The following is a 20,431-nucleotide window of genomic DNA, read 5'->3' as shown; positions in this document are numbered from 1 at the left end:
ACCTGCAACGTGGGTGTTACAGCCATTAGAAGATGGAAATGGAAATCTATGGAGCTGGAGGCAGAAAGAAGATAGAGTTTAATGATTATATGCCTTACACATGTATGACAATCTGATAGCTTGAATGATCACTGATTCTGAACTCCATTCAGAATCTGTGCAAACTGTAGCAAAAACGTTCTAATAAATAAATCATGGCTATTTGATTTTCCTTTAGTGGCCAAATAACTTTGACAACATATAACTCGGTAGGCACTGCAAAACCTGCACAAAAAACTGAGAGAATACTGAGAAGGTTAGCCCGGCCTGAACTCTGCTCTGCTTCACTGCCCAGTAAAATTGCTAACCAGTTAATGGAAGCAACAGAAGCACGTCAATGTGAACAGTAGTTATAGCTATAATTGTAACTTATACAAACTAAAAAATGTATTTGTGTGTTCGGATGAATGGCATCACGTACGACTATTAGGATTCTGACCTTACTAGATTTTACTGAATGGCAGAAAATTCCATTTCAAAAAAGTACCAAAGAACCAAAGATGTGATGAGCCTTTGTACCTACAAAAAAGATGCACCAAGAGAAACGTCTGTAAGTTAATCACTCATTCTTACTGCATTGCAATTCAGGCTCTCAGAGAATTCTCGCATATGCCCCCAGATTCCTTTCCTGTTCAGGGCATAGCTCCAGAGAGCCCAAACATACAAGCAGCATAATCAGCCTTGACTTTCAAAGCAAGCCTATATCCACTCCTGTTCTCTCAAGCATCTAGCTGAAATAAATCTCCCAACCTTGGCATACAGCTCTAAGCTCATATAAATCTCAACTACATAACAAAACAATCAGAAATCTCCTTAGTCCAGTATTTAAAGTCCAGAGTGAGTAACAGAAAACAAAGTTCACCTTTTATATCCACAGACCAAAAGGTATGTTCTCAGGGAAACGCCATTTTGCCAATGATCCTGCTTCCTCTAGCCTGTAGTCAGCTAGATGGTCCTGCTCCTGACTCATTCAGCAGAGTAAACTTGGATGTATGACGATGTAGAAAGAAAACCTAAGAATCGATTCATAGGTGCAATAACTTTCAGTATCTCTCTTGCCATGAGCGTTAACACATATATTTCTTCTGTGAATCCTAATCCTGCATTTCAGAGTGACCTTTCAAAGAGGTCAAAGTTCTTTGTAATATTCTATTCTCTTAAAAATTCGTGTGACAGAATTCATCAACATAGAGGAGTCACCACATGACCAGCACGGTAAAAAGTTGAACAAAGGAGCAAAAATTCATTTGACCATATAAGAAAGAAGTAGGAGAAATCAAATAACAGAAAAAAAAATGTGCAAAAGGAATGGAACATTTAAGAGTAAACAGATTTAAGGGTAGCAGTTGAGGGGACCAAAGCTGCAGAAGGAATTTATCTACTGATTTTTCACTAAATTAATGGAAAACGTACAACTAAATCTGAAATACTGAAATGGTCACCTAATTATCACCTGTATCATGTTAATCACTTTCAGTCCAGTCTTTTTTCACTGATTGCTCTTTGCATTGTTTCATCTTTAGTAACAAAAAAAAAAGGTTCAGATGGATGAGATATTTGAAGAATTCTCTCCAGGGGGCATGCAATCAGTATGCAACGTGGTTACTGTGATGTAAACAGGAGGCATAAAACTGTCTGCAACTTGTCTACGTATTTTGAGAACCAGAACATAAAGGCAATACAAAAGTTTGGGCAACTGTCTGAGGGAGAGCCACTCAAGGCAACTTTTCTTTAGTCTGTCTGTTTAACCACTTGAGAAGAAAGGCTGCAGACAATTAGAAACTCCTTCACAGAGGCTAGAAGGAGTCTGCTAGTGATGGGAAAGTAAAATGCCACTCTCCAAAATGTCTCAGTTTGCACAGGTCTCAGATGATGATGGCAATGCTGTTTGTAACAAATAGCATGAATTTGTTCTGAACTAGAGCTAGCCAAACACTTGCCTATGAATAGAAAAATAAAATGCCCTCCTTCTAAAAAAACCCCAAACAACCCAAACTAGTCTTTTGCCTGTTAAGTACTTTCAGAAAAAACTCAGTCTCCACTGGCTCATGCTTTTTTGTTTCTACTCCTAGTTTTGCTAGACATGAAAGGGTTGTTTTGCTAGACATGAAAGGGTTAAGTTCATATTTTTGGGCACTCAGACTAAAAAGAATTAGCATGTTTAAAATCACCTATGTGCATTCTAAATCTGCTCGCTTTCAAAGAGATCAGCCAGTCTGAATATAAAAATATTCATCCTCAAGCCAGGTGAAAATGCAGACCATATCCCAGGCTGCATCCAAAGAAGCATGGCCAGCAGGTCGAGGGAGGGGATTCCGCCCCTCTGCTCTGCTCTCGTGAGACCTCCCTGCAGTGCTGTGTTCAGCTCTGGGGCCCCCAACATAAGAAGAACATGGACCTGTTGGAGCAGGTCCAGAGGAGGGCCACAAAAATGATCCGAGGGCTGGAGCACCTCTCCTAGGAAGACAGGCTGAGGTAGTGTGGGTTGTTCAGCCTGGAGAACAGAAGGCTCTGGGGAGACCTTCTAGCAGCCTTCCAGTACCTAAAGTGAACCAACAAGAAAGCTGGAGAGGGACTTTTTGTAAGGGAATGTAGAGACAGGACAAGGGGCAATGGCTTTAAACTGAAAGGGGAGATTTAGGTTAGATCTAGGGAAGAAATCCCTTACTATGAGAGCGGTGAGGCACTGGAACAGGTTGCCCAGAGAAGTTGTGGATGTTCCATCCCTGGAAGTGTTCAAGGTCAGGTTGGACAGGACTTTGAGCAACCTGATCTATTGGAAGGTGTCCCTGCCCATGGCAGGGAGGGTTAGAAATAGATGATATTTAAGTTTCCTTCCAACACAAACCGTTCTATGATTCTCATAGGTATGCTTAATTCAGACAGACCAATCTTATCTCAGAAGATTCCTGCCTGACACAGTGGCTGAGGGATGATACAAAGAGTAACTTTGTCAGAGTGACAGCAGAAAACTGCCAAAAATTACCTGTGCTTAAAGCACAGATTTAGCTGCAGATAACTTAACAGCACGAAGTTCTGAAATAGTGATTTATGTTTTGGCAAAATTTAATGATTATCTCTGAAAGTGTTGAGAAATCAGGGTACGTTTAGGATCTACCATGCTGGGAATCAAGAAGGAAAAACCAGTATCACGGCTTATGATTAGTAAGCAAATGTAATGGCAATGAAATGGCCTGGTCGCTGCCCCACAGGAACAGAGGTGAGCCTTGAACTGAACCCGGACAGCTGCTAGCCTAGGAAGAGAAAATGCTCCTGTACGAATGATGCTGACATTTATTTTTATGGGAGAGATCAGCAGTTAATATTACTGTCAGTGAAAGCATCATAATGACACACTTTGTATTTTTATTTGCTGCTTGTGTCTGCCTCCAACAGATTTCTGTTATTTTATAACAGAGATTTTGCTTATTACTCCGTTGGAAAAAAAATCTAAAAATGCCCACTTTACCGTGCTTGACAGTTCTACAAACAAATTTAGTTTCTGCATGAGGAGTTTAACAATAATTTCTCTTAAATAAGCAAAGATAGTATGCTATGAAATTAAGCTCTTGTTTTATGTAAATGTCAAATAATTATATTAAGAACGCGAAAATAAGCCATCAGCAGGAGCACAAATACTTACAACAAAATCAGCATTATTATTTTCATGCCCATTCTGGTAAGAGGCAATTTTACAATAGTGATAGACATTACAGCTCCCATAAAGTCTCATGACAAGGCTGATTTCTTACAAAATACTTGAGTATAATTATGTTTTAAAAATCTGAAGATGCAACAGGCAGACTTGATTCTGATGTGAACAAAAAATGAATTGGAGGAGTTTCCTTAAAAATTATTCTTTTCATTTTGTTCTTTTTTGACTTTTTGGAGGAAATAAAATGTAAATTACTTCACTTTACATCTTATTATTGCAATGTCTGAAAACTTTGGATCACAAACTAATAATTCTGCTTTCCATGGCATTGGTAAATCTCATGATCTGACATCCCTCATGTCTTGAGAAAATTGGTATGGAAAGTTTATATCTTTCTCCTTTAAGGACATCAAAATGATTAACTGGTTTGATATTAACTTGGGAAAAATATGCCCTATGAAACCAGAGCTTACTTTCTTTCCTTATGTATTTTGAATCCCTGTGTCAGCTTGGCTTTCCTGTACACAGAAAGTATTCTTGCTAATACATCAAAGCAGTGTTTGCCTGCAAGATTTAACAGTAATTAACAGAGCAGTGTTGGTGCTACTGGCAATGAAACGCACAAATTATTAAGGTAGGTCACAGGAATACAGCTTACAGGGGTCGTAAGTTGAGAGCTCAGTTTACTCTCCAACCTGTATTTCTCATTTATTTATGCCATTTCAGTTACCTGTCACAGATTCCTAACGTTTGGTTTTGAAAACAAGTACCACAGAAAAATATTGGGCAACAAAACCAGGCCAAATACGCATATTTTATCCTGCCATTCATTACGTTCATACCTACAGTATTATGAAACTGAGCATTAAAAGTTCTTTATCATAACACTATATCCTTTAAAAAAAGACACTCTGGGGGAAATGCAAACATTAACATCACTTCATTTTCTACATGCAAGAATTAGCAGCACTGATCATCAGGCTCGCTCTGAAGACAAATCTTACAACAATGTGTCAGGTGCGTATGCACGTATGGGAATTAGGCATATACATTGCAGAACAGATACGTCAGCAGAAACATTTTCATAGTTTGTGTTTCAGTTAAGACAACGACATGGAATGATGGACCTACGTTCTGAATCTATTCTTTTGCTGCAATATGTTTATGTCAAATGTATGCAGTCTGAATTACAGTGCTAATATTAATCATAAATTATACTGTAATATGTGATCCTGTCAGCAGCACTTACAATTCCAAATTAATCAAGAATTCTTCTTCATTAAAATCCAGAATCCGTATTCCCAGACAGGGTGACACTCCTGGCTCCCAATGACTTGGGTGTACAGATCAGTCACAACAGTTTTGCAGGTCTGAACAATCCAAGCCCTTGTCTATAGCTGTATATGAGTGAATTTATTCATATGTATCCAACAGGACCACTTTCATGCAGCATTACCCATGTGCTTAAACATTTATGGTAGTGAAACATGGTATCACTCAGTGTTAAGAACTGGGTTGACTCTACAATTAACTTCTACAAAAACAAAGCTTTCTTTTTTTCTGTCTTAGTCTAACTAACTAAATATAAGGGTTTGGTTTTGGGTCTTTGTAAACATTTTTTAACAGTTACCCTATATATACTGTACAATCTCTTCAAAATCTATACTACTGTATTCACTGAAGAAATTGCAGTTTTGAAAACTAAAAGAAATGGAACCTCAGCAGAAATTAAGTTCTTTTTCAAAAACTCTGTAATTTAAAAATCCAACGTGTTTTACTTTTTACTGAATTATATACAGTTTCCACTGCACAGGCTGTTAGAAGTAATTATAAACCCAACAGAACTAAAAGTCAGTATACACAAATACTTACTAGTTTCAGTAGCTACAATAGTTATGTTGTGCCATGTATTTGTTTCTCTGTCCAGTGGTGTTGCCAAAGTTATTTTCCCATCTTCTGCGTTAATGTTGAACTGTCTCTCAAGGTCAGTATGTCGATCAATGGAAAACCTACAAAAAAGACATCCCTGTAATCTACTTAATGAAGCTGGTGTAATCCATACAAACACAAGACAATTTAGGGAGCCCTCTGAGACCTGCAGTTTTGTAGCCAAATGGATCGAGAAGCTCAAGAGCATAATAATTTATAAAACAAAATGACAAACTGAGACTAAAAAAATTAGTAATTATTGCCTGAGGAGTAATTAGCTGTATACCCAGTGTGAAGGTCATAAAATGCCCTCAGGTTCACTGGGTAACATCTTTGAAAAATGGTGCTGATCAAGAGTTAATTACACAATCCATCACATTTATTAGACAGTTTCTATGGTATTTCACAGTAACAGATGATAATTTCAACAGCAATGTATCAAGCACACAAAAATGGTGGGATTCATGGTTATTTTAAAAAGGCCTGAATAATATTATTTTACCAATAAATTTCAGATTAATGAAGCATGAACTAATTCACCAAGCATATTATTTGGTTATATTTCAAGCAGCTCCATGAGCAGAAAGCAGTTAGTGAATCACCATTTTCTTATAAACACTTCAGACGCTGAAGGACTGATTGTTTTGTGGATTGACATCACTATTTTTAACAAAACAAGTTTCATCTGACAGGTAGTCAGAGTTTGCAAATGTGAATGTCCAGGTAAATTATGCAGCCTAAACAGAGCCAAGCAGACAAGACAGAGCTGCAGTAGATTGCTCCAACGGTGCATTAAGCAGGATGATGATTTAACGCTCAGAACAGGATCTCCAGGAAAGCTTTTATGTTTGTCCTTTTCCACAGAGTTATTTTATTAATGTATTATTGGCAAAAAGAAACTAAATCACAAAATTAAGCCGTCCAATTTTTTGACAGGAAAGGTATGAAATGAACGAGTTTAGTGATAAACTATTGATATGGTTCAACAAAAATTGACTTCAAGGGGTTTTACTGAATCCTAATTGCGGATTTATACAAAAGCCTTTTAAAGTCTTTGTGTCTATGTATTGCAGAACCTAACAGCATGCACTGACAATTTTTACATCTGTTTTGCATTATACCCAGGCATAATAGGGTGAGTTAGGATACAGTATCAGACTGGATTACATTACATAGTGGTCAGAGAAGTGACTCACTGTCAGTTTCTCATTACATTTCTACTTCTTGCAAATATGCTGTTAAATTCACTGATAAAAGAACATGAGCATATTTTGCTACAATGACAATGGCACAGTTATCTGAAAATCTGTTTGATACTTTGTCATATGCAATTTCCAAAAGAAGTTCCGATTTAGAAGTTCCTTTACATGTTACAATACACGCATTAAGATGAACTCAAACTCATTCCAGTGTAATACAACTAATTTTGATAGATGTAGCATTAGGATCTGATTTCAAAGTTTAGGATTACGGTGTTCATAATTTTTTATTTAACTGTCAGATATTTTCATATTTAGAATGAAAGATACATTGCAATTAGATTGCTTGTGCAATTCATTCAATAAGACAAAATTCAATTAAAAAATAGTTCTAAACTATGAAAATTTATCAAAATCTTAAAGTTGAAATGTTTAAAGACTGTATTACTAAGGATCAAGGCTAGCATGATCACACTAGATACTTAACAGCTAATTGATAACTGTTAGTTAACTAATTGTTAAGTACCTGTTAAGAACTTATGAGTGAAAACCCCTGTTTAACTAGGAAATGGGATTTGTTAGACCTGTAAGTTTTTTGTCTTTAAACTCTGAGAAGAACTAGCTTTACTCACTTAAAAATGAGTAGTCTGGTTAAGAAGAGTCCCAGAAAAAAAAAAAAAAAAAGAAGTAAAATTCCAAATATATGTGTCTAAAGCTAGCACATACATCTATATTTGGACATTTAAGAACACTGATTTTCTGGTGAGCTCCACATACTCCGTTCTCAATGGTTTAATGGGAATTGTACTATCCTCAACATTTCTGAAAATCAGGTCACTTGTGCAGAAGAATGAAGCTGTAGGTGCCTAACTTCAGGCAATCATTTTTGAGAATGCATCTTAACCTTATTTTGATGTCTCCCTAGTTCCAATTAAAGTATCAAAAGCAAAATTCTGGTACTAGTGAAGTTAGCAAAAAATACCTTACAGACTAAAACAGGTTTAAGATTTCACTCAAGGAAACACTAGAAAGACCACAATCATGATAACTTTTCCTAAGATGTCATCACTTAAAAATATCTTTTAATTATTGGTGTCTATGTAATGATGCAGAAAGAGCTCTTTTGGTATCAAACATTTATGACATTTTTACAGTCCACAAACAAAATAAAATGTGAAATATTTATACACTAATGTTTAGTTGACCTGGGCTTGACATAAATTCCATTGACATAAGACATAGCTTTTCTCTAAGGATCCATCCTTTTTTAAATTTCCATTCACAGTCTTCCTGCTATAGATTTCTTGAAGTTATAAAACTGGGAGCATAACACCTGTGAGTTTATTATATCGCATTTCATCTCATCCCAACAGTATTTATTCACAATGCAAAACCAGCGTTCAAAGTGAAACGTTTTTAACATAAGTTACATGGCTTTACAAGACTACAAAAGAGGTAAAACCCTCTCCTGATTTTAATTTGATAAATATTTGGTACAAAAATAAAAAATAAAATCTGTAGTGTCATAAAGCTGGGAAAACTAATAGCACATTTGCAGTTCCCTTTTCATGATAATGGTATTGTAACTCTTTTTAATGTGAATGCATTGTCAGATACATAAGCTATACATAAACCACACATTTCTCTAAAAATGAGAAAAGAATATCTGGGGAAATAATATCTTTTGAAATCACCATAAACCCAGCACAGGTTATTGGGAAATTTTGGTTAGTTTATGGGCTTGCTATGGCAATTATAGGAACAACCCCATAGTAGTTTAACAGAAGACTCACAATGATTCTCAGTCCTGCTCCTGCACCATTGCTATTGCTGTTATGACTTAATTTGATCTATTCTTTATTTCCACCAATGTAAATAAGAGCAGAAATCTTTCTTTGTGCCGCTTCTGCCGAGATTTGAATCACAGGACTGATATCTCATCAGTGGTCGATCACCATTGTTTACTAATGCCAGGCAGATCGGACATGCTACTTAGTGACGGATAAACAGCTGCACCATTAGGGAGGCAGAAAATATTGTATCTAGGTTTTTAAAGCCTGCTGTGAATTAAGAAAATGATCAACTGCTGCCAAAGATGAAATCCCTGTTTATATGAATGAGGAAAACCTGCCACAGTGAAGCTTATCTCTCCACAGAGCAAGACACTGAAGGGCAGTGATTTATAGGAGGGCAGATACAGTATAGGAAGAAAGATTATTAGTCATGCTTTCTTTTACGCACTTGAATCATGCTTTATCCAAGATAATTTACTGCAGATAAATAGACCATGGTTATAAAATAACAACAGAAATATGAAATAAGTACTACTGGAATCAATAGATTTGTGAGCTAATAGACAATGATCTTTCAAGCGTAATTATGCTGAAAGCCAGAAGGTACCACCCTTACTCAATAAACTACAGCAAAGCTTTACAACTAGCTTAGCTGAATTCACTGGGTCCCCTTCCCAAAAGAGATGCCTGCGGTCTAGAGGTGGTACGATGCCTGGAGAAGAGGAGGCTCCGGGGTGACCTTATAGCGGTCTTCCAGTACCTCAAGGGGGCCTACAGGAAAGATGGGGAGAGGCTGTTCAGGAGGGCCAGTTATGATAGGACAAGGGGTAATGGTTTTAAAATAGAGGGAGGTAGGTTCAGGTTGGATATTAGGAAAAAATTTTTTACTATGAGAGTGGTAGAACACTGGAACAGGTTGCCCAGAGAGGTGGTGGATGCTCCATCCCTGGAGACGTTCAAGGCCAGGTTGGACAAGGCCCTGAGCAACCTGATCTAGTAGGAGATATCCCTGTTCCTTGCAGGGGGGTTGGACTAGATGACCTTTGAAGGTCCCTTCCAGCCCTAACCATTCTATGATTCTATGATTCTATGATGTGACCACTAACACATGCTTCTGAAACGACGAGGCTAGAATAAGACAAATCACTGCCTGTGTTCACAATTATTAGCCAAATTTGTAAATCCTTTTCACCATCAGGTTTAACAGTGAGCCGGGCCCTTCAGCAACATTTGCAGATTAGCAAATAAAGCTAAAAGAGAAAGTTTGCTGTTTATTTTAAAAACGCTGAGTTTTGAAAGATATGATATAGTAAGACTAACCCAACAACTGATATGAAGACAACATTCATATTCCTTGGAGAAACGGACAATGAAAACATAACCCAGCTGAATATCACATTATCACTTAGCCATTCAAAGATGCTTTGATTATCCACAGTTAGGGCTCAACAACAACGAGAAATGTCCCATACAACATACACATCCTTTAGTCCCATCCATCTAAAGGTATCTAAATTTCTTTGATAGAGAGATTTCAGACTAATAACCAGTGCCAAAACTCTGCATTTGACACAAGACATTGCTAAATAACCTCTTCAGGTGTTTCCATAAGGTGGGTGCATTTGGAACCAGACTGGTAACTCATCCATACACCTGCTTGTAAATCTATGATAGGCTTCACACCTTTCAGATCAAGTGATGGAAAGATCAGAGAACATGCTTAATCTCTTCTAAGCAAGCACAAGAAACAAAGTACTTTTGTAATGGACAGAAATTAGATTAATTTTTTTTTTTTTTTTAAAAAAGAGAACATAGACGTTTCTTTCCAGCTGTTTTCTATAATATTTTCTGTAAATTCTTTACTGTTTTGTCTCATGACTCAATTATCAGACTGTTCCCCTGGTCAGAGATATCCAAGTTTTATTTCATTTATGGTATTGCAATACATTGAGTGCACTGAGTCTACGTATACAACTAATGTGCAGCAGATGTGGTACTGGTGGCACGCAAGGTGATTCATATTTTCATTTGTGTTGCTAGGGTTTTTGTAACAAAAGCTGTGTCTAACCAAAATATTGATAGAACAGGTATCTATTGAAAAATACAATTTCCTTGAAATGCCATTGGTTATTGTCTCTAGAATTCTGTTTTAAAGAAAAAAAAACCCCACACATTAAAAATGACCAGGCAGTATTATAACAGTGCATTATTTTTAGAACAGAATGTTTTAATTCTGTTTTTCAATTTTTTTAACTTATGTTTAGTATTTTTGAAAGTATCTTATAGTACATATATATAAAATTTACATCATACATGTGATACAATAACAGAATAAACTCTTGAAACGCACAATGAAAATGAAATATTCTAATCCAACAAAATAATACGTCCACATACTTTTGTTAGAAACTGTCATCTTCAGATTTTGTTCCAAATTGGAAAGAAAGTAACTACGTTTCTGCTCCCTACTTGTCTCTGATGAATATTTTTGCTCCTGTAATAGTAGAATTAATAACTTGAAATCTCTTGGGTTTTGCCTTGAAGTATTTTTCACGCAAAAACTGAGAAAAAGGAATTTGGTCTTTCCAGAGCTATCCCAGATAAAGCCAAATTAATCAGGTGAGCAAATACGAAAAAAAAAAAAAGCATAGAAAATTGGGCTCTGTATATTTCTTAATTAGCCAGTAACAAAGAAAAAACCAATTATATTTCTTAATCAAGCCAGTAACAAAGAAAAATTAAATCTTATAAAGTACTGCATATAATCTTTTAAAAGGAGATATAAATGACACTGATTAATTACCTTTCTGTTTAAATATGAAGGATTTCGGCCAATTCTGTTTCATGTATATTAATTTTTTTTATATGACTTGATAAGAAATAACATTCTAAATCAGTCTGCACATTCAAAATATTTTTGCTTTTAAGAGTTTCAAAATATCTGGCTCTATAAAATTATGGAAAAAAAAAATTTTGTTCAGTTCAATATTTTGGGCTTGGACAGAATAAAGTGGCTCAGCTTTAGTACACAGGTAGGGGCTTGTAGCTGGTCTAAATTATTACCAGTTTGGGTCAGGACTAGAAAAGAAATCCAGGGAAGAACAAGACCAGAAAAATAGTTAAGGTAAAGCTGAAGCAGAGTTGAAGCCAGGCTGAGATGAGGAACAAAGGGGACACAATCAAGAGACAGAGGAGCACGGGACCAAGCTAAGAGCAAAGCAGAACAGGGTAGAGGGAAGCAACTAAGGTTAAATTGAAAGAGAAATTGCTGTTGAGCTGCAATAAAGGAAAGAAAGGCAACTTGCTGCCACCATGGCTGGTTTCACACACCTTTCAGAAGACGCCGTCTCTGTAGCGGCAGTGCAAGCCCTTTTTCACAGATGCCAGTGGACAGCAGTAATAAAATTAGGGGTGGAGCCACTGCTTAAATTGTGATAGATCAAACTCTGTGCATTCTATATTACTTTTTTTTTTTTTTTTTCTGTTTACATAACATTTTTCTAACCTGGATAACTACCCTCATTTATTTCCCACTTCTACGATCAGACTACCATCTTTGATCATCCAGAGAGCTTCTCTGGTAAGAAAATAAATTTGGTGTCTATTAACACTGTCTGGGTTATGTGCTGCAGTAGAAAACATATGAAACAATTAATTTGCACAGAAATCTGTGATAGTTAATGTTACGTTTCGCTAGTTTTGAAAGGATGATTTAGAAATAAGAGACTCCAACATACTCTCCATCATCTTCATATACACGTTCTAATACATCCACGTTGGAAATTCTGAATTTCTAATTTTGAAAATACTAAAATATGATATGCAACGTCTAAGCCCTCTAAATAAAGGTTTACAGTTTTGCTCTATGAAAAACTTGATGCAAATGACGACAATTAAAAAATGGTCTTAAGTGATAGATTATAACAATTAGCATCATGTTCACAACGCTGAAGACTGCTTGCGTAACTTCAATTCCCTAAGGCAGTAACATACAGTGACAACTGTTATTAAATAGGCTCTCTCCAAATTCTTTCTTTACCATGAATTTGATGTTTTGGTGTTTGGTTTCATAAAGTTTTTAGCAGGCAGTACTATACATTGCAAAACATGTTTTGGGAACACTTGCATCATATCATACTAATCATTACAAAGGAGGCGTAGATGTGTGTTCGTCGAAATGAGACAGAAATCACTGATTTGATGAAACTGGAAAAAAAAGATTTTGTTCAAGTTTGATCAAAAAGAGAAAATATTGTAAATTGAAGATGCAAAAGTCATATGGGCATAATCATCTCTGACTTTCTATCTTTAAACCAGGAATGGGTTCAGCCAAAGGAATACAAAATATGTTTTGACAACTTTACCACTACATGGTACAAACTGAGTATTGTTAGTGCAGAAACTAGCGGATTATTTAAAATAATTGCAGAGATACACACTGATGATTCAACTCCATCAGACTTCATACGCTCTATTTCTTATTTTCATTGCATTCCTACTATTTTGTAAGACTACTCATGTGGCAAGGAGTATTTTTGTGGTCTTACAAATGATCTGAACTGATAGATCTAACATCAAAAAACAAATCGTATACAAGTATTTCATAGAATCATAGAATCATAGAAAGGCATAGGCTGGAAGGGACCTCAGAGATCATCTAATCCAATCTCCCTGTCATGGGCAGGGACACCTCTCAACTAGACCAGGCTACTCAAGGCGCCGTCCAACCTGGCCTTGAACACCTCCAGGGAGGGGGCATCCACAACTTCTCTGGGCAATTTATTCCAAAGTCTTACCATCCTCGTACTGAAGAATTTCTTCCTAAGATCTAATCTAAATCTGTTCTCCTTCAACTTAAACCCATTTCCCCTTGTCCTATCAGTGGACACTCTTGTAAAAAATCCCTCCCCAGCCTTTGTGTAAGTTCCCTTCAAGTATTGAAAGGCATCTATTGGGTCCCCCCGAAGTCTTCTCTTTTCAAGGCTGAACAATCCCAGCTCCTGCGACCTGTCCTTGTAGCAGAGGTGCTCCAGCCCCTGGATCATCTTTGTGGCCCTTCTCTGAACATGTTCCAACAAATCTATGTCTCTCTTATGGTGGGGACACCAGAATTGGACACAGTATTCGAGGTGGGGTCTCACAAGAGCAGAGTAGAGGGGGAGAATCACCTCTCTTGACCTGCTAACCACGCTTCTCTTAATACATCCCAGGATGCGGTTGGCCTTCTGGGCCGCATGAGCACACACCCCCATAGAAACACCCCCCATTTTCATAGAAAGAAACCAGCATGAGTATAGCGTCACGCAATGTTTGGAAAAAATATACTTAGTATTCTGCCAGCAGTTTTTTCAAAGAGGACTTTAAAGCAGCACTACCTTATAGGACTGGAAGACGCATCAGGGTCATGGGCAGTCACCTGACCAATCACAGAGTTAATAGCAGCATTTTCATGCACTTCCAGTAGGTAAGTAGGTGATGAAAAGATTGGTGGCTCATCAGCATCCTCTACTACAATTTTTACTGTTGCTGTATCCTTGAATGGTCCTCCACTGATGAAGCGAGGATCAATATGAACGTTGGCTGCTTCTACCTTCAAAGTATAGGATTTTTTGGTCTCAAAGTCCAGTGGCTGTTAGGAATAACAAAGATAAACGTATTTTACTAATAGCCACAGAGAAAGAACACATGGACATAATGCTGATGGATGAAAGTTATGTGCGTTTAAGCACATTCAGTGAGTTTTAATACAATCACTTCCCACTCTCAGATCCAACCTGCAAATTTTCTAGGCACATATTGGCATATTGGTTTATTAACCAGCCTCAGAGAAAAAAAGACGTTGGTTTTTTGCTTTTCACAAGAAATTTACCAAAACATTCTCTCTCTTGAATTACACCGTTGCAATTACATATCAGATAAACACTACAAATTTCTTGGTGATGACATGACTTGCGTACTAATCATGCACTTAATCAGTGATTTGTTAGCTGGAGATAAGAAAAAAAATTACACAAAGAATAAATATTTTATTACTTCCAGAACAATACGAGAAATACAAAGAACCAGTAATTATTATTTGTTGGACATGAGTGGCATTATGTGGAAAAATGTAGAGCTAAACATATAAGAAAGTACTTGAATATTATTGCACTTCAGGTAACTCTGCATTTCTGTTTATGGGGTAAATGAGGTAGACATCTCTCAGGAATTTCTTAAAACTGTAGCAATTTCTATTTCTGTATCTTTTTTTTTTTTTTTCAGAGAGAGAAACACAAAACCTATTACTTTATTCTATCAACATACCTGCCATGCCACCATTGTTTTTACTATTTTACAGTTCCATTTTAAAACATGAAAGATGAAAACACAGGGGATTTAAAGGAATGAAATACCAAATAAAAACCAAATCTGTGACACTCTTGAATATTAGAATTTTTCATTATAGGAGATTCAAGTTTGTGTCTTGAAGCACATCAGTATATTCACTATATAATTCTCTTGTGTCTCACAATGATTCAAATTTCAAAGATGCAAATTGCCAAGCATTGGAAAGATATTAAGATTTGCATTACAATGTCCCAGGGATAAAAAGAAAAGGACATAGAAACTCTGAATCTGCAATGCAAATACCAGCAACAGCACAAACAAGGACCTTCAGGAAGTCTGTCAAAGCCTTCAATATGTATACTTTCAAATTTTGTTGATTTTTTTCAGGTATGAATCAAGCTCTAATGGGATTTGCTTTTTCTCAGAAACTCTAGTAAACAAGAGAAAACCTTGCTTCTTTAGCAGCTCTTAAATTAGTAAGCTTTTGTAATTATGAATGGTGATTTATAAATCAGCATATTCACAATTTGCCAATCATAGCTCCCATATAATTTTTTCAATGGCTTTTCATACGCTTTACAGAAACGACAGCTCCCCAATACATTTAGTCATGCTTAATCAGAATATCATATTGAAAATTTACTCTGCATTGTCTAAAGCCCATGAATTTATACTGGAGAAAATCTGTTGGTGAATAGTACCCTCCATACATCATCTACTGTAGTAGAACCAAAATGATTATTGCTGTCAAAATGAATATATGAAACAACATTATGTTAGAGACTCAGTTATGAAATAAAGCCAAGGGAACTGGGGCAAAAGGCTAATTGCCTTAGTTTACAAAAGAGGCCACAGCATACAATAAATAACAGTAAGGAAGATCAGGGATGTATATCATAATTTTCTCTTTAGGAAAACAGATCTGAATTTAGATAAATATACATCATTTTATTATGCATCTACAGTGCTGACCTACTCACTGAGAAACAGAACATATAAACTTTTGACAGGTACTTTGCCTGACCTCTCTCATTACAGGTGCAAGTTGAATATTAATTACCTGTACTCATTGGATCTTTCTTTTTTCATTGGAATGTCAGTTTTGGGTTTTTTTAAGTGGGTATTGGTTTTTGGTTTGGTTTGGATTTCTTTAAACAAAGATTGATTTAGAGTGCTCTATGCTACGTATTTAAAAGCCTCTATGCCAGTGTTGTAAGTCATATTCATATCCTTTTTCAGAACACAGCATGAGAATCGACTCTCCTCTTCCCCAGAAAATAATGAAAATTAAGTCTGCAATTAATGTTTGATTGACTGTACTAGCCAAGTTTTGTTCTAGATATGTTGTCTCTCCCCATATTTCTGTATATAATGAGGTGTCCTTCTGCTGTCTACATGCAAATACCTCATCTTGCATGCATCAAGACTGTACAAGCATGGAAAAAGTCACAGATTTGTAGCCTTCTTTAGGGCCTGAATTTGGCACTTCTCATGTGAAACAGTACTGAGGTCCTTAATAAAGCTCACTGAAACCACTATTCACTGAGTAGAGTCCAACATGAGAAAAGATGGATGATTAAGCCTCTCATACATCAGGTAATTTAAATAATATGCTCTGATATTTTTTTTTTCTTCTGAACAGTATTTGACCAGCTATACAGCACATGAAATAATAGAGAAAGTTATTTGATGAATACTCAGCCAAGATTTTATGGACGTTTACACCACTGACAAAGCAAATTCTGTAGATAAAGAGAGCAAAACCTGTATGATTTGACCACATGGAAGCCCAGATAAGATTAACACATGCCCAGCACAGAAAATACTTCCATGGATGTCTCCCCAGTTGTCACCTGAACGACAATTTTGAAGGACATGGCTAATACATCCCTCTTTTATCACCTCACTGCCTTGGCACCTCATCCATAGAAAAAAGAATCCTTGGAAATCCAGCATCTTCTCACAGAGTACAGTCTGGCTGGGAAGTTGTATGTACAAGAAACATTTTTTTTAAACAGAGATATCATTTACCTTTCTCACTCTAATAATGCCGTCCTGAGTTTGGGCATCTGTAGTAATTTCAAATATATCCATTCCATCTCCTTCAATAATATCATAGGATGATTTAGCATTTTCTCCAATATCCAGGTCATTTGCTTTCACCCTTCCTATTGGTTCACCAAGAGCAACATCTTCCATTACTGAGAAGTGATACAGACCTTACAAATAAGAGGAAAAGACTAAACATTACACTTGATTACAGCATCTCTTTTGTGCTCTTTGTTGATATTCCCCCAATTCAAACTCAGGATGTGCAACTGATACAAACCACATTTACACAAGTTATTTACTGAAAGCAGCAAAACATGTTCCTTATACAGGAATTTCACTGTCTACTCTATGTGAATGTTCTTTTCATTATGGTAGTAACCCACTTCTTCCTTGCAGGGGCATTTAGTGTTGGCAAATAGAAATTTTAAGCTACTTTTAACACTGAAAGTATACTGCAGACACTGTTGAACTCACAGTTTTATTTACAGACACGTAGTTACATTTTTTATAGAATTTAACTATGAAACTTTGGCTTTTACTCTGTAGAAAACTGGTCTAATACTTTAAAGATGTCTTATGCAATTTCAGATCTTTATTACTTTTTTGAACCTTTTAATTTGATTCAGTTTTGGTTTTTTTTTATCCCTTCCACCTCCTTTTTGCGGTAAGAAATCAATTAAGAAACATTCCAGAAAACTCTCAAAATTTACATTTTAAAGGAAACAATAACTTTTCATAATGATCATTACTGTATTTACTATTTGGTTGTAGGGTTAGACTAAAATCCACTAGAGAGAGCTATTCAATTTGTCAGCATTTTTGTATTTTGTAATACTTGCTTCAAACCTTCTGACCTAAGAAAAAAATCTATTTGGAACTTCTAATGTATTACTACAGGTAAGCATTTTCTTAAAAGAAAAATAAAAAAAAAAACATTTTACTATTTTATCTCCCAATTCTTAACAGTACTCTGAAAAACAGAAGATGCATGCATTACATCAAAAATTATGGGATGCCTATCTTTTTACATCTTGGTAATTTACACTTATCGAACTAATCAACTGCAGTGCTACTTAGCAACTGAAATAGTCAAAAGGGATTCAAGGTTAACAGATGAGACCATTAAAACAGTTTTTGACAAAGGGTTCCGAACTTGTTGTTTGCTGTCCTCACAATTGTTCTAAGACAACGTGCGATTTTTACTGTTACTTGCAGCTAGTAGTACTCTAAAACCAAAATGTTCTGGAGTCGTTGCTTTAACGCCTCATAGACTGATTGCAGTCACGATAGTCAAAAGCAGGAAGGAAACTGCTAGGAATTCACAAATACGTATATTAACTATACCTATAGCCTGTCCCAAAGTCAACTTCTTTTTTCTTTAATGTTTCTGGGCTAAATTATTAGAGATAATTTGGAGATCATCAAGATTCCTCAAAGAATATTTATAATGGCTCGCAAACAATGAGCAGCCAAAGCAATCAAGTACCTTGGGAGACTAAATTATATTTTCATAATTTATACTGCTGTCCACACTTTGTGGTTTGAATCTCCAGACACAGTTGATTGCATTTTTAAGTTGGTATTTTCTCTCAGGTTTATTAAGATAGTTTACAAAATATTGTAAGAAAAATTTATTATGATGCAGCTGACTCTTTCATACAAATTGCTCTTAAGAATTATGAATTGTCCTGCCAAGATGTCATAGTGCAGAGCTGCCCAAAAATCCACGTCGCATATCTTTGAAAACCTTTGCTTTTCACAGCAGTGCCAGTTCTCAGCACAATCGTATGGTAAACTGCCAGGTTAGAAACTTCTGTGACTTATAAAGTGCCTCTAAAATTATTTGAAAGAGATCATAGAAGTAGTGAAAGTTCATCTTTTTCATTTCTAAAACCCAGGAGGCTAACGCTCTTTGAAATCAAACCATAAATATACATTTCTGTCCTGCCTGGAAACAATAAACCGATAAAACACACTGCTTTCTGAGTTCATTACAATTTATTGTGAAAGCAGCATGTATTACATCTCATGAATTTCTATTTCATTTTGCTTAGGCTCTATTGTAAGTTTGATCCTTTCTTATTTCCTTTCCAGACAAATTCAAACTGTGCTTCAACAGTGTAAAAAAAAATTTAAAGCCTTGATCAGCTCTTGTATAAGGCCAAAGTCATGACTAACCCGTAATGCGAGGCAGCATGCTATGAATGCTTACTTTTAAAAGGCAGAATTTGTGATAACACGCAGTTACAATATTTACTATGGCTCATCCTCACTAAATGCAATACACACATAATACAAAGTTATAGTACCTGCAGGTTTTTTCTGATGAAGTTGCCTAACAGTCAGTGTTACAACAGGGTGGTTATTCCTAGATGGTAACTTGAGTCCTGCGCTGGAATGCACTAACTGTAACAGCTTCAAAGACAGCAACTCACTCTTTGTTGAAGGAAAACTAATCTACATTTTCCACATATAACAAACATATATTTCAGGGATCTGTGGTGCAGTCTTCCTCGTGCTACTTAGTCAATCCATCACTGTATCCAAACTACAGGAGAACAGATACGAGTAAACTGCACAGGGAAAGTACAGTTTCATCTTCGTACGCGTTCGCTCCTGTGCTTCCTGCTGAGACCTCCAGCAAACGTACCAATTACTACCAGTTGTGTTGCTGATTTGCTGATCAGCTTTATTCACACTGGCAGGCAAAGGCCTTTTGAGACAGAAAGTGCTGATACAAACACAAAAGCCAGGTAAGCTGGTAAAAGTGAATCTGTAGTCACAGAGTTAGAGCTACAGTACACTGCAGGTATGAAAGGAATGTCCCTCTGTATTCTGGCAATACAGTTAAGCCAGGAGTTTCACCTATAGATGTTTACATTATATAGGAAAATTGTCATCATATGCTGGAAAACTGCTATGCAAGTGCAAGCAATGCAATGTGATACGAATTAAAAAACTGATGTATTTCTTAGTTTATAATGAGAAAACCTTTTATTGTGCAGAGTGCTTATCTGTTAGAAACCAATAAGATGAGGTAATAAAATATATAATTTTGCAATTAAGCTGTTATCTCTGCTCATTTATTTTATATTTTTCCTCTCTATCTATCTGCTTGTGCATTTCCTAGACTACAGGAGAGTATTTATCACATGTTGAGTACTAGGACAAATCCATTTCACCCTTTGTATCTTTAGAACAGGGTAAAAGTGGATTTCAAATCATACATGCGGAAAGGAATTTTACATTGAGTGCATAAGTACCTCGTTAGAAAAAACATACTTCTAATAAAGTAAAAATGATACAAAGTCTAGATGTAAATATTCTCCAATCCCCAAAAATATTTTTAATACCTTACAAATTTAGTTTTTCAGAACAAGCTGGATAAAAAGATAAGTTTCAAATAGTGGATTAGATTGCATCTGTTCCAAATAAAA

At 36.1% G+C, this 20,431-nt stretch overlaps 1 protein-coding gene across 3 annotated transcripts in view; it reads right to left on the bottom strand.

The window, feature by feature from the left end:
* The window catches only part of LOC104379849 (cadherin-8), a 134,933-nt gene that overhangs the window by 45,413 nt on the left and 69,089 nt on the right, over window positions 1-20,431 (bottom strand). For 2 of the 3 annotated variants that reach the window (XM_086621141.1, XM_086621142.1), the window contains exons 5-7: window positions 16,974-17,161; window positions 13,991-14,244; window positions 5,567-5,703 (exon numbers count right to left, since the gene is read on the bottom strand). In XM_086621141.1, the coding sequence (XP_086477267.1) occupies window positions 5,567-5,703; window positions 13,991-14,244; window positions 16,974-17,161 (579 nt within the window). Of the gene's footprint in view, window positions 1-5,562; window positions 5,704-13,990; window positions 14,245-16,973; window positions 17,162-20,431 lie in introns of all 3 variants that reach the window. The other variant, XM_086621143.1, reaches the window with a different exon arrangement.

The sequence above is a fragment of the Tauraco erythrolophus genome, chromosome 15, assembly GCF_009769465.1.
Source record: "Tauraco erythrolophus isolate bTauEry1 chromosome 15, bTauEry1.pri, whole genome shotgun sequence".
In the NCBI taxonomy this organism is placed as follows: domain Eukaryota; kingdom Metazoa; phylum Chordata; class Aves; order Musophagiformes; family Musophagidae; genus Tauraco; species Tauraco erythrolophus.
This window is presented reverse-complemented; position numbering and strand designations above follow the sequence as displayed.